The sequence below is a fragment of the Monopterus albus genome, unplaced genomic scaffold, assembly GCF_001952655.1.
Source record: "Monopterus albus unplaced genomic scaffold, M_albus_1.0 scaffold47.1, whole genome shotgun sequence".
In the NCBI taxonomy this organism is placed as follows: Eukaryota; Metazoa; Chordata; class Actinopteri; order Synbranchiformes; family Synbranchidae; genus Monopterus; species Monopterus albus.
This window is the reverse complement of record NW_018127927.1, coordinates 484,071-498,914: the sequence shown is the minus strand read 5'-3', so window position 1 is coordinate 498,914 and position 14,844 is coordinate 484,071. Positions and strand designations below refer to the sequence as shown.

Below are 14,844 nucleotides of genomic sequence, written 5' to 3'. Positions count from 1 at the left end.
GGGTGACAGCCTGGGGGAAGAAACTGTCCCTGTGCCTGGTTGTCTTAGTGCACAGTGACCTGTAACGCCTTCCAGAGAGGAGGAGTTCAAACAGATTGTATCTGGGGTGTGAGGGGTCTACAGTGATCCTCTCCACCCTCCTTTTGACCCAGTGCGGTGCACAGGTCCTCCATGGAGGGCAGGCTTACCCCAATGACCTTTTCTGCAGTCCTGACTGTTCGCTGAAGTCTGTATTTATCCTGTTTGGTTTGTTAGGTATTTTTAGTCAGATAGATACTAGTTAGATACTTGATGTATTAGAAATGTTTAGAGTAGACAGGATCTGGGTCAGAAATGGGTCTGAGTACTTTATAGTAGAGTTTTCAAGTTTCAAATCTTCATTAACTGTCATAATTCTTTGATCATGGTTTCACTCTGTCATCAGGGGTGATTAAATGTATAATTATGGGTAGAAATGACAGTTTTATCCATTCAAAACTGAATCCACAACACAGTAAAATTTGCAAAAAGTAAAAGGGTCTGAGTACTCTTTCTCTCACATGGACAAAATTGTTGGTACCCTTCTGTTAAACAAACAGAAACTCACAATGGTCACTGAAATAATGTGAAACTGACAAAAGTAATAATAAATAAAAATTACTGAAAATTAACTAATGAAAATCAGTCATTGCTTTTGAATTCTGGTTCAACATAACCATTTTAAAAAACAAAATAATGAAACTGGCCTGGACAAAAATGATGGTACCCCTAGAAAGGGCTGAAAATAACTTGACCATACTTGACATGTTAAAATAAAGTGTGTCCTGTAATTAGCATCACAGGTGTTTTCAACTTGTAATCAGTCAGTCTGTCTATTTAGAGGGTGTAAAGTAGTCACTGTGCTGTTTGGTATCATGGTGTGTACCGCACTGAACATGGACCACAGAAAGCTAAGTAGAGAGTTGTCTCAGGAGATTAGAAAGAAAATTATAGACAGACATGTTAAAGGTAAAGACTATAACACCATCTCCAAGCAGCCTGATGTTCCTGTGACTACTGTTAGGTATTTTTAGTCAGATAGATATTGGGTAGATACTTTATGTATTAGAAATGTTTAGAGTAGACAGGATGTCTAGTTAGACTGTTAAATGCTTAGTCATTCTCATGAGTTACTGCAGGTTGTTTATGTTCAAGGATAACTAGATAGAAAGTTGATGACTGTTAGAAGACAGAATGTTTAATATTATTATTATGACGTGTATAACTGTAGCCTTAGCCATAATATTTTCTTATGTTTAATGTCACGACATGTCACTAAAGGTCGTGTTAGAATGTTTTTTAGTTACACACCACAATCAACAGACAGTCACACATTGATTTTTCCTCATGTTTTGGCTACTGCTCGAGGCAGCTGCAGAGCTGTCCCTGGGAGACGCCATGGCTTGGCATCTCCTGGTAGCATGGGGTTAGCCCGAAGTGATATAATGTATAGGCCTGTTGGGTTCAGGGTCTTTCATCTTTCAGCTGCCTGCGTGCATGTTGGAGGTGCAAGATACCTGAGCATGTAATGTTAACTTTTACCTGTGTTCATTGAATAAATCAGCACTGTTTTGAAGCTACTTGGACTGCCTCGTCTCTCAGAGTTAGCATGGTAAAAAGAACCGATTGCAACACTACAGTTGCACATATTATTCAGAAGTTTAAGGTCCACTGGACTGTAGCCAACCTCTCTGGATGTGGCCACAAGAGGAAAATTGATGACAAATTGAAGAGACAGATAATGCGAATGGTAACCAAAGAGCCCAGAACAATTGGAAGATACCATCTTAGATGAAAGTGGAGTGAGGAAAGATAAAATGAATTGGTATCTTCCAGTTTCTGACTGACTGAATACACCTAAGCCAGGTAATCAGCAGCAGGTCAGGCAGGGATAGTTAGAAAACAAGCAGGACAGCGGCCCTCAAGGACTGGAATTGGCCACCCCTGTCACAGGTAAAGGTGGTGTTGTACATTATATTTAGAGGTGTATTTGCATTTCACTATGCATGTTTATGTAGTTACTGTCTTAATTGTCCTATGAAGTTGTCTAGATGCTTGTCATACACACACATATTGTATATAGTGCAGTATGTTGTATAAATCAAGGACACAAAGACACTTAGAACTGGTGCTTATTTACAGTATTGTTTAAAATAATAGCAGTACAATGTGACTAAGCAGAATAATCCAGGTTTTTAGTATATTTTTTATTGCTACATGGCAAACAAGTTACCAGTAGGTGCAGTAGATTCTCAGAAAGCAAACAAGACCCAGCATTCATGATATGCACGCTCTTAAGGCTGTGCAATTGGGCAATTAGTTGAAAGGGGTGTGTTCAAAAAAATAGCAGTGTCTGCCGTTGACTGTACAAACACAAAACTATTTTGTACAAACGTTTTTGTTTCTAGGATTTAGCAATCCTGTGAATCACTAAACTAATATTTAGTTGTATGACCACAGTTTTTTATAACTGCTTCACATCTGTGTGGCATGGAGTCAACCAACTTGTGGCACCTTTCAGCTGTTATTCCACTCCATGATTCTTTAACAACATTCCACAATTCATTTACATTTCTTGGTTTTGCTTCAGAAACAGCATTTTTGATATCACCCCACAAGTTCTCGATTGGATTAAGGTCCGGGGATTGGGCTGGCCACTCCATAACATTAATTTTGTTGGTTTGGAACCAAGACTTTGCTCGTTTACTAGTGTGTTTGGGGTCATTGTCTTGTTGAAACAACCATTTCAAGGGCATGTCTTCTTCAGCATAAGGCAACATGACCTCTTCAAGTATTTTGACATATGCAAACTGATCCATGATCCCTGGTATGCGATAAATAGGCCCAACACCATAGTAGGAGAAACATGCCCATATCATGATGCTTGCACCACCATGCTTCACTGTCTTCACTGTGTACTGTGGCTTGAATTCAGAGTTTGGGGGTCGTCTCACAAACTGTCTGTGGCCCTTGGACCCAAAAAGAACAATTTTACTCTCATCAGTCCACAAAATGTTCCTCCATTTCTCTTTAGGCCAGTTGATGTGTTCTTTGGCAAATTGTAACCTCTTCTGCACGTGCCTTTTTTTTAACAGAGGGACTTTGCGGGGGATTCTTGAAAATAGATTAGCTTCACACAGACGTCTTCTAACTGTCACAGTACTTACAGGTAACTCCAGACTGTCTTTGATCATTGGCTGGGCCTTTGCCATTCTGGTTATTCTTCGATCCCTTTTGATGGTTGTTTTCCGTTTTCTTCCACGTCTCTCTGGTTTTGCTCTCCATTTTCAGGCATTGGAGATCATTTTAGCTGAACAGCCTATAATTTTTTGCACCTCTTTATAGGTTTTCCCCTCTCCAATCAACTTTTTAATCAAAGTACGCTGTTCTTCTGAACAATGTCTTGAACGACGCATTTTCCTCAGGCTTTCAAATGCATGTTTAACAAGTGCTGGCTTCATCCTTAAATAGGGGCCACCTGATTCACACCTGTTATTTCACAAAATTGATGACCTCACTGATTGAATGCCACACTGCTATTTTTTGAACACACCCCTTTCAACTAATTGCCCAATTGCACAGCCTTAAGAGCGTGCATATCATGAATGCTGGGTCTTGTTTGCTTTCTGAGAATCTACTGCACCTACTGGTAACTTGTTTGCCATGTAGCAATAAAAAATATACTAAAAACCTGGATTATTCTGGTTAGTCACATTGTACTGCTATTATTTTGAACAATACTGTAGGTGAAAGTGGTACAAATACAGTGGTTTTGGAATCACAGACCTCACTGTATGTTGATTGGAAAAATCAAACTCTCCCGATAGGAAACAAGCTGCCAAAAATATTTTGGAGATCTGACAATTTTATCAAATAAAACAAGGTTAAAAATAACAAAAATGTAAAGTGGAGGTTTCTTCTCCATTGCTACCATAAATTAGAAACACTTCTCCGATTCTTTGTTCACAGGAAATCAAATGGAATTTGGAAAAGAAAAAATAATTTTCCACAAGAGAAGAGAATAAAATCATGCTTTCTGCTGGACCACAAATATGAGACAGCCTTGAGCCACATGATGTGAAACAATGGGGCTGAAAGTGCTCCAACAGAATTCATGTCTTTATTTAGCTGTATTGTATTTTAATGTTCTTTTCATTCAACTGTTTCTGCAGAGCCCTAAAGGAGTTTACAGGAAATTTGGGTCACAATGACCACAACCTCAGTGGAGCGCCTTGTTTCTCCCACCACAAGCCACTGTACATCCTACTGAGGTTAACATTCAACTCTGAGGATGGCATGACTTGGGTCACTTTCAGAGTTTGGAGTAAGAGCACCTCTGTGTTTGTATAGTGTATATATAGTATAGTATAGTATAGTATAGTATAGTAAGAACTCATTCAAAAAGCCCACTTCATTACGGGCCACATACTGAGTGGTTTTCTATGTATTCAATTTCTAATGACAAATTATATAATATAGCAGATGCATTAAGAGGAGGCCCATAGAAAAGACCCAGGACACACTGGAGGGACTTTGTCTCTCGGCTGGCCTGGGAACGCCTCAGCATTTCCCAGGGGAGCTAGAGGAAGTGTCTGGAGAGAGGGAAGTCTGGGCATCTTTGCTTAGACTGCTGCCCCCGCGACCCGGTTCCGGATAAGCGAAGGAAGATGGATGGACCAGATGCATTAACAAAATGTCCAAAGGAACCTCCACAAGTTAGGTAATATCTTTTATTACAGAGAATCACTCTAACTGCCCAGCCTCTGTTGTACAATCATAAAATAAAGTGCCACATGACAGGATCAGCTGGGCATTCAATTAGCACAGAATAGGATTCAAGGATTTAACAGGTAACTAGGATCTAACAACAAACGGAGGTGATATATTTTCACTTTTAAAGAGCCTGAATCAAAACTTGCAAACTACAAATACTGTATTCATCATATGTCCCATCCTTTATTTAACACATCATGTCCTTTTTTATAGGGCCTCTAACATGGTGGCACTGAGCAGAGATCGAAAATGGCATGAAAACTCAGCTGACTGATGGGATTATTTTACTGACTCGAAGAGATGTGACTTCACTAGAGGTGATCTGATCTGATCTAGATGTTAAATGCAAATTTACAAACAGTTATTAAACTGATTACAGGGTATGGTGTTTTAGTGAAAAGAACACAGCTAAACTGGCATCATCTAAATTTTGAACAGTGTTAACATGCAATCAATTAGTCAATGAGGCAGAAAATCTTGCACACATTAATAATTCAAGTATAAAACAAGACTGTTTTGCTGCGGAGGAATGCAGATACTGCGGTAGTAATTTGATGCAGACCATTAACTGCATAAACAGGACAACTGACTTTACAGGCAGTGTGTTGACAGGTACATAACAAACCTGGAAGGCCTTGCGTCCACTGGGGGATGACAGACAGGTGACTGAGTGCCGGTCAACAAGGTCCAAAGCCTGCAAGGCACAAGGCCCGAAGACAAACTTCAGACTGGAAAACAGGAAGAAAAAAGAGAAAGACATAAATACAACTACAACATGTTTTGTAAATTAGTATACATTAGTCTAGTTTAAATGTTTGCATACACAATAAGTTATGAGGATTAAACTCGTTGTACAGTACTGTGGAAAGTCTTAGGCTGCCATTAGATTTGTTGTTTTAGCAGTGTTATGATGACTATATATATTTATTTATCAGAACACAACCAGAAAATATAGGAAATCAGTACATAGTGTTAAAAAACACAAATAAACAAGTTGGATACTCAAGATTGGGTGTTCAAGCTGTTCTAAAGAAATCTGAAGAGTCCAGAGAGGTCAGGGACAAAAACAGGTGTGGAAGAGCAAGAAAACTGTCAAAATCAGTTGAGAAGTTTCTCAGAGTTTCTTCAGTGAGAGACTGGAGGAAATCCAGCAGTGACCTGGCTCAGCATCTGGCAGCTTCATCTGGATGGCAAGTTGATCTTTCCACAGTCTGAAGAAGCTTGATCAGGAATGGCCTGTGTGGAAGAACAACAGCCAAGAAACCACTTTTTCAAGGGGACAGGGAGAAAAGGCTGAGATATGATAAAGCTCACAAAGTTTGGAGTGAAGATCAGTGGAAAGAGGATTATGGAGTGAGTTCAAGTCTGACATGTTCAGGTCCAGTCGTCTACAGTATGTGAGAAGAGTTGGACAAAGGAGGAAGAATGAGTGCTTGCAGGCTTCAGTGAAACATGGTGGAGGGTCTGTCATGGCTTCAAGACAGTCTCCCCAAAAGAATTCAAGCTGTGCTAAGTGCAAAGGGAGGTCACTTTAAAATACTGACTTTGGACTATAGAAACCAAATGTTACATTTTTAATGTTGTTTACATATTTCCTCTATTTTCTGGTTATATCTTAATAAAGAGACTGAGAAATAAATACAACCTTGCTAAAACAGCTAAAACTAACAGTGACCTAAGACGTTTGCACAGTGCTATACAAGGTGTTTATATAGACAGTGTTGAGTACAGTAGTTTGAAGTTTGTGTGTGACACTGTGGTGGAGCTTCTCATTAAAGAAACAGCATTTGTTAGCCCTGTTGAGCTGCCTTTTATGGCTACTGTTGGTAGAAGAACCTGCATGTCTGCTTGTTTTACAGTGAACATTTCCCTGTATGACTGTTGAGTCCCAACCCAACCAAGAATCTAGAGTGACGCTCTTGTTCTTTAGGAGATTAATACATAAATTTGATATTTAAAATTGATTCATCAGATGGCAAAAATATTCTTTAATTGTAGCTATTCTTAAATTATTTAATATGAACATTGTGTATTTAGAAACGTGAAAACTATGCTCGTAAAAATAGGTCCAATAATTCAAGATATAACCGTTGTGTAAATCTTTTATCCTTCACTAAAGGTTCTAAATGTCTGTTACTCTCGTGTCTGATTTGTTGTTTAATCTCACATGCTGCATAAACATCATCATCTTATCTGATGCATCTGGTATTTATTAGCTACTGTTTCCTTGTCACCTCTGTCTACACCTGATGATGGTTTTAAAGTAAAACCAAAAACATGAGAAAATGGCTGCCATGTCTCTGTCCTTTTCTGGACTAACTTTACTCTTATGTGCAGAATATTAATGGATTTCCTTATTTTGGAACCGCTAAAACTTTCTTTACCAGTTCAGAACACACAAGGACTGATGGATATGTTGTGTCTGTGTGTGAGAATGTGATATAAATATACTTATGTCATTCACTTTGCTAGTTTTCAATTATGTTTTGGTTGCCGTCATTAATGTGAATGAATAGATTTCTGCCCTTGAGGCTACAATGACAGAAACTGGGAGATAAAGTACAGTGCATACGAAACGTATTCAGACCCTTTTGGACCCTTGAGGCTGTCACTGCTGCCAAAGGTGCTTTTACCAAGTACTAAGTAAAGGGTCCAAATACTTACAGTATGTACATGGGACCTTTCAGTTTTTTTTATTTTTAATTAATTTACAATAATACATAGTATTGTTTATACACTGAATGATTATACTAGGTCTGTACTATACTGATTGATGGTAAAAAAAGAACTAAATTCATTTTAAGATGAGTCTGAAATGTAACAAAATGTGGAAAACTTGAAAGGGTTTCTGAACCCACAGTAAATATAAAAATGGAAAGATGTCTGCATGTGAATTACCACAGAGTGTGATGTAGCGCCCCTAAACCATAAGCTCCTTGACAAGCAGACAGGATGTGGCTGTGCTGACCTAGACATGGAATATCCCTCCACTCTCAGACCACAAGCCAGGAAATGTTTCAGTAAAGACACAGCACAGCATCACTGTTTCTCAGTGCTACATCACTTTGGCAAAGCCAGACTGTAACAATACCTCCCTCATCATCCAGTGTGGTTTCTGCACTCCACACCCACTCAGATCCAGTCACAGGCAGAGCTTTTTACTTAATTATAACACAGACAGGCAAGGATGACTTATGGATATTATTACACTCAAAAGTTTTATGGCATCAAAATAATGTCACTGATGTCACAATTACTAATAAACATCTGTGAATGAGTTAATGTAAAATAAAGAGAATAAGACACTTGACACTTACGGAATAAGAAGGTCATCAGGAACTGTAAAAAAAAAGTTGTATTCAATGCATGTAAATAAAAACAATTCCACAGATTTATTGATGACACTTTAATGATCAATTGCACACAAGTTAGAAGTAGAATCCGCGCTTTACCTTAGTGAATACGAGTTTACTTCTTGATTTAACAAGTTTATTTTCCTTTCACACTGACCAGTGAAATTTGTAATTAAAAACAACTCACACTTTTGCTTTTAATCACTTGTCTTTAAAGCATATGGCATTTCTGATATTGCTAAACTGTACTACTACTTTCTGACTAACAGCTCTGACTAATGTTCTAGTGAGGCAACTATAGGCTGGTGGGTGGACAGGAAAGCTGAAGGTCACAGTCTAATGACAGTTTCCAATAACATGGCAAAAAAGAAGAGCTGCTGAGCAAATGCTACAAATAGGAATGAGCTCTTCACTTTGGGGATAAAATACACAAAGTTTATAGGTTTTCTTCAGGATGTTGGTACAACTCCCTGCTCTCGGTGTCTGTGTGCTTAGTTAGTAACGCACCATATATTTCTTCACTGTTTATCTTGAAAAACATGCCCCTTTCTCATGATGCTACAGTTGTATTAATATCACAAATTTATATTTCACCAGAAAAAAAGAAAGAGTATGGTTTTAGTGCTATACCAACAAATGTAACTGCGCTGAAGATTGGTGGACGTATAACACAAATGTGTCAATGTTATCATGTTGGACATATCCATAATACAACAGGCCTTACTTTTCCACGGCATCTCATATAATAAATGAAGGATCTGTTCTATTAGTGCGTCCCAGTAAGGCCCTCCACTGAGCCAGCATGTACCATAGGCCCTTTTCATAGCAAAGGGGTCAAAAATAAAGAATACTGTGAAGGCTGAATTCTGTTTCATGGTCATGGCTCTTGGGATGCTTGAGTAGAACTTAACCAGGGACAGATTATGACAACGGTACCCCAGGCACAGACATGTTGCCCCTACCCCTCCTACATTTCTATTTGCAACATTCACTGACTGAATGAGCACATGATTTGAAGTCAGTCTGGGCCTCTGTGGATGGTCTGCGTCCACTTTTATTAGTTTTGTGTTAAACTTCCTACAATTACATGTCTGCTGTGAAAAAGATCTAACGTTACATCACAAGACTTTGCCAGTGAAAGACCTACATAGAGGAGCCATTATTAAAGTTATTAATGACACCTCTCCTTTACCAGCTGCTGTGAACAAAGGCTTATGCTTTCTGGCGTATATCCCTACTATGTTGGTCCAGTGACAGATGTGCGGTGTCCAGAGAAGAGAGTGGTCCACAGGCAGAAGTGTGTTACTACAGCGACGCATACATGTTAAACTACTTTATCGTTGTAAAGGCTGGAACAACATTAGGTTAGGTCAAATAAAATGCACCAAGAGCACCATTAACATCACTTTGGAGCTGCGACAACTGCGTCTCATCCATGGAAAAGAGAGGTTAACAATTAATTCCTGATAAAGGATTAATTTAACACCACGTCTGACCGGAAAGTTAGCTTTAATCAGCTGTGAGCTAGCAGTGCTACTTGTACATTAAAACAAGCCAGCTGTCACATTTCTCGGTCTTTAACACTATCGTCTTACTTTGAGACGTTTCCTGGTACGATTTCTGAATATCTCGGAACAGTTGTTCAGCCACTGCAGGTAAAAATTGACGCATTTTCAGCATAAATATATTTCTTTCTTTCTTCCTCCTTCTTCTTCTTCTGTTGTTTATTGGCGGCAGCTAAAACAGCTTTAGGTGCATTACTGCCCCCTTCTAGACTGGAGTGTGGATGAGAACGGCCCCTGGCATGAAACTCATTGTGAAATACACAGAAACGAGGTACTATTTTCATATACTTTGATCTATGTATGTAGAATTTCACAATAATAATGATATTGTTGATCGGAAAGTCAGCATTGGCATTGTCCATCGAGAGACCAAATATAATGTTTTTATGGGTGAAGTCATTACAAAAATATACAAAAACCTCATGCCAAAAGATCTTCACATACATACATTGGGAAAAAAAGATGCTCTGCATTTTCATCTCCATAACAAAATACACAGTTATTGGATTCAATGCCAAATCAGTGTCTCAACAAAGCACTGGACGGATATATTCCATTTAAGATGTTAAAATGAAGTTCTTTGGCTTTGGGAGGGATAGGAACATTTAAATATTTTATTTGTAACAAGCAGTTTCCTTTGAAAAGAATTGTACGATAGAATTTCTGTACTGAGAAGAAGGGTACAAGATGCTGTTTAGCATATTTCTTATCTTTGTTATGGTTGATAGTGATGGCCATCTGACACTGAGGTCTCGATACATGATTCGAGCTCAGAGAGGGATCTCCCGCGAACCACTGCCTCGAGGCTTGTATCGTTGCCGAAAAGACACGTGACTGATGACATCCGACGCAGAAACGGCTGGCCTGACTGACTCCCGTGACCAGTTCAGACCATCGATACGGTGTCACGACTTGAGATCTGGCTGCGCGCGTCAGCAGGTGCGTAGGCATAGGGGTACTATAAAGCCACCCAAGATGATGCGCAGCATGTGGGTTTGTTGGCGTAGTAGGTGTGTGCATAGTTGCTGTCAATATGATTGTTGCTGCTGGTGTGTGATCACCATGGAGCCAGCTAGGAGTAAAAATTATTGATTCTCCATCCCTTGTATTTTTTCACACCCTGTCCTAGTTACATACACACATATTACCATCCTAGCACATCCTCTGTTTCCCCAAGCACGCCTTCTCCTGCCTACTATACTACATACGTTCATAGACTCGACCGACTGACCAATCAATCTTTACAAACGTTTTTACATCATTCACACCAAGCCTAGTTACACCCATTACATAATTCAGACATTGTTCTGCTGCATACTATTTCGCCACCAGATGGCACTAAACCCAACCTTTGATTTAATGAACCAATACTTGATACAAATGATGAAGTGGTTCGATACAGGTGTCATGGTGTCAATTGGACATCACTAACGATTGAGTCCCCTCACCAGGAGGTGAGGGAGAACAAAAGGGAGGACTCAAGATGCAGACCCAGGGGCTAGTGGAAAAAAAGTGGTATTTTGAGAAACGCAAACAAAGTAACTGAGTCTATGTATAGCTCATAACCAGGGACGGGCGGTGATGGCTGAGGGGACCAGGACGAGCAGGTGAGTAGACAGAATAATGGCAGGAACCAGGAGAGTTAGAGGACCAGGACGGGCAGGTGAGTAGACAGTAACCAGGGGGATTAGCGAACGCCATCAGGGAAGCAGAGTAGCAAACAAGAAAAAAAAAGAAATCAACAGCACAGGAACTGTCAGCGTTGAAATCAAGTTATGTATGGCTAAACACATATAAACAATGTACAAAGAAATCAAAGCACAGGAGCTGTTGAAAATCAGACGTATAACGCAAACACATGTAATGCTCTGGCGACGAAGGATAATCTGCTAGGGGTTTAAATGAGGAAGGAAAGTGATTAGTGAAATGTGCCTTAGCTGTGCGCTTCACCCAATGAAAGTTGTATTTTAGTCTCTTTTTAGTAATGCAATTCTATTTAACTCAGTCAATATAGTATAAGTACCTAGTAGTATAGACGAAACCAAAATTTTTTTTTAGCCAAACCCATTTCAAACAAGGTTATCTTATTATATTATTGTTACCTTATAGACTCAAGAATACATCCAATACACATTTTGTGTGATTTTGTGCCCGCATTTCTCCCCATCTTTTTCCACAACACATTCAGTTTTCTTTTCCACTTCTATGTAATGAAAGTTTTTCCAAATGTCGTTTCTTCTTTTTCTCCCAAAGACAAACCCCGGCTGTACTTGGAGAGCTGAACATTGTGATACATGTGGCCTATATAGTTGACTCAAACTAATTATATATTTTTTCTTTTTCTTTTTTTTGAGGTTCCACTTGGCTGCTGTGCCACTTTCTCTCTCCCCCTCCACCCTCTCTCTCTCCTCTCTTGCTCTTATTTCTCTCTTTCAGTCTGTGCATTAAACAGTTCTTGCCATAGTCGCTGTGCCACAAGTCCTGAGCTTACTGTGACATCTTTGGTTGTGTCTGTTATAGCTGCCGTGCCATGGTTATTTCTGTTTAAGCTTGAGTGTTTAATTCTTTGTTAACAGTATTGCATTATACATTTAATTATAGTGATCATCACATGACCAGCATTTACGTTGCGTCTCGTCTCATTTTCTTCATGTGATAAAGGTTCGTTTACGATGATATTTAGTCATATTTTTCGTTGACGAAAGCAACTATAGATATCAGGTATCCACTTCTGTCCACTTCGTTAAGGAGCCCGTGGCAAGTCTGCCATCTCTTTCTCTCTTTCTGAATCAGTCTGTTGTGTATAATATGCCCAGTATGGCAGCAGTGCAACAGTTAAATTCATGTCCCTGTAACATAGCTACCCATTAGTCCAACGTGGTTCCTAAAATACCTTACTGGTTGATTGTCCATCGAATATAGCCATCTGTTTGTATAACATTGTCATGGTCTTTGGTTATCTGCCATACCATTCAGTCTATATCACTTGCTCTATATTGCACTCCCACATCATCAGTCTGTCCGGCCATTTGAAGAATTTTGACAACGGAGATCTATGAAAGGTATGTGGGTTTTCTTTTTTCCTAACCTGTTTGTGCTTTTCAGATGGACACTGTGCCACAACAATTTTTTCTATTTCCACTGTCCAACATGGCTGTCTATAGGGGGGAGGTTGTGTGTGTGTGAGTTAGGGGGGTGATTGATGTCACAGCTCTGGGGAATTAGGTGTACCTATGTTCTAGCATTTCTATGCAGAAGTAACTCGATTTATATGTCTCGCAAACTCTTGCTCACAACACTTTTTTTCTAACAATATAAAGTCTTACAGTAGGTATGTGGCTTTTCCTTTTTTTCTATAATGTGGTTGTTTCTTTTTAGATGGCTGCCATGCCACAACGATTTTATTTCTGTCCTGGATATCTGGTGGTCTGTCAAATCTCCCCCTCTCTGTCTTTCTCTCTCACTTTCAAAAACATGGCCATGGTGTCATGTTGAATGGGTATTATTGCTATTGCTATAATATACTGCATGTCCAGGAATGTTCCTGCACAGGGACCTGTCATTTTTCCTGACTAACTTCCAAGCAGCCACCAGTGAAGCACCCCGTGGCAAATCAGCTTTACGTAGATTTATTTCCTTCTGGTTAAATGCAGAGTAATTACAGCGCTGGGCTCTATGACATGATCTGCATGTGATGTGTTGCTGGTTAATGAGCGGATTAACAACCCATAATGTTATTGTTGGTGTTACCCTACCTGTTAGCATTAATTTCACTACTGTACAGTATATGTGGTTATGTGGGGGAAGACGCAAAGGTTCATACAAATATGAACTCATATTTTTGAATTTCTGAGAATCTGCACAGATGAACTCATATACTTGAAAGGGAGTGATGTTTCCACTACTCGGTGAGACCTGGCACCTTTATTGTTATATGTACAGTGAGGAAACGTGTTTCCCTGTACAATGAAATTCTTACTTTGCTGTCCACACTGCATGCCAAACAACACAAGTGAAAGTGAAAATGGTTTCCAGGATGACACTTATCTCTGCAATCAATTTATGCACATTTCACCAAGAAGACAAGAAATACTACTAGTTGACTCAAAGCTGAATATTATGACTATGATGCATGCATAACAGCTGGTTAATACTGATACATGGAGCTGTTAATGAAACACAGACAAATAGTTATACTGAACTTTTTCATTATAAAAGCAAAATAATACTGATGATAAGTAGAAAAATAACTTTAACTCCTGAAATCCAATCCTAACAAAGTGTCATTTTATTATTATCTGTTGTCACAGCAGCCCTGCCCCTATCTTCTATTTCCAATCTTCATTTTCATCTTTTGTGCATTGGCGGCGCCTGGTCTGTTGAGACAGGAGGTCTTGGTGTATTCAGACAGCTCTATTTTGGCATTTTTGAAACAGGCTGCACTTTGTATCTTGATAAGTGCTGTTGTAAAGATTATCACCACCAAAATTGTAATTACATTTTTTTATTGTACTTTAGTGGTACGCCTCTGGGTTATCTCACTCTGCCAAGTTTCAAGGGGGAGACTTGTGCTTCAAGTAGTAGTGTACAAACAAGCTGTTTCCTGTCCTGTCAGAGAAATTGACTTTGGATGCTGTGACACAGAAGTTTGTAGCTGTGAAGAAGAAGATGAAGAAGACCATGCTGTACCAAACCCTCATCAATGATGATATCTCTGCACCACGAGTTGTTGAGCTCATCGGAGATGTCAGTACAGTTGTTTTTTGCAGCCTGTTTTAATTTTAGTTTTAGTCAGGTCTTTGTGTGAAGCTGTCATTTTAGTATTTATTAGTTTTAGTCACGTTCATACTCTTTTTAGTCTAGTCAAGTTTCAGTCAACTAAAAGTCTGAGCATTTTAGTTGACGAAAACTGATGACATTTAGTCTAGTCTTAGTCAATCAAAATTGTATTTTAGTTTCTTTTTAGTAATGCAATTCTATTTAACCCAGTCAATATAGTATAAGTACCTAGTAGTATAGACGAAACCAAAATTTTTTTTTTAGCCAAACCCATTTCAAACAAGGTTATCTTATTATATTATTGTTACCTTATAGACTCAAGAATACATCCAATACACATTTTGTGTGATTTTGTG

The 14,844-nt window shown here is 39.0% G+C and overlaps 1 protein-coding gene across 2 annotated transcripts in view; it reads right to left on the bottom strand.

Moving 5' to 3' along the window:
* The window catches only part of zswim7 (zinc finger, SWIM-type containing 7), a 16,476-nt gene extending 6,612 nt beyond the window's left edge, over nt 1-9,864 (bottom strand). The window contains exons 1-4 of one of the 2 annotated variants that reach the window (XM_020600580.1): nt 9,740-9,864; nt 8,109-8,130; nt 7,887-7,952; nt 5,417-5,519 (exon numbers count right to left, since the gene is read on the bottom strand). In XM_020600580.1, the coding sequence (XP_020456236.1) occupies nt 5,417-5,519; nt 7,887-7,894 (111 nt within the window). In that variant the 5' untranslated portion in view covers nt 7,895-7,952; nt 8,109-8,130; nt 9,740-9,864. The remainder of the gene's footprint in view (nt 1-5,416; nt 5,520-7,886; nt 7,953-8,108; nt 8,131-9,739) is intronic. The other variant, XM_020600579.1, reaches the window with a different exon arrangement.
* Nucleotides 9,865-14,844: the final 4,980 nt, after the last annotated feature.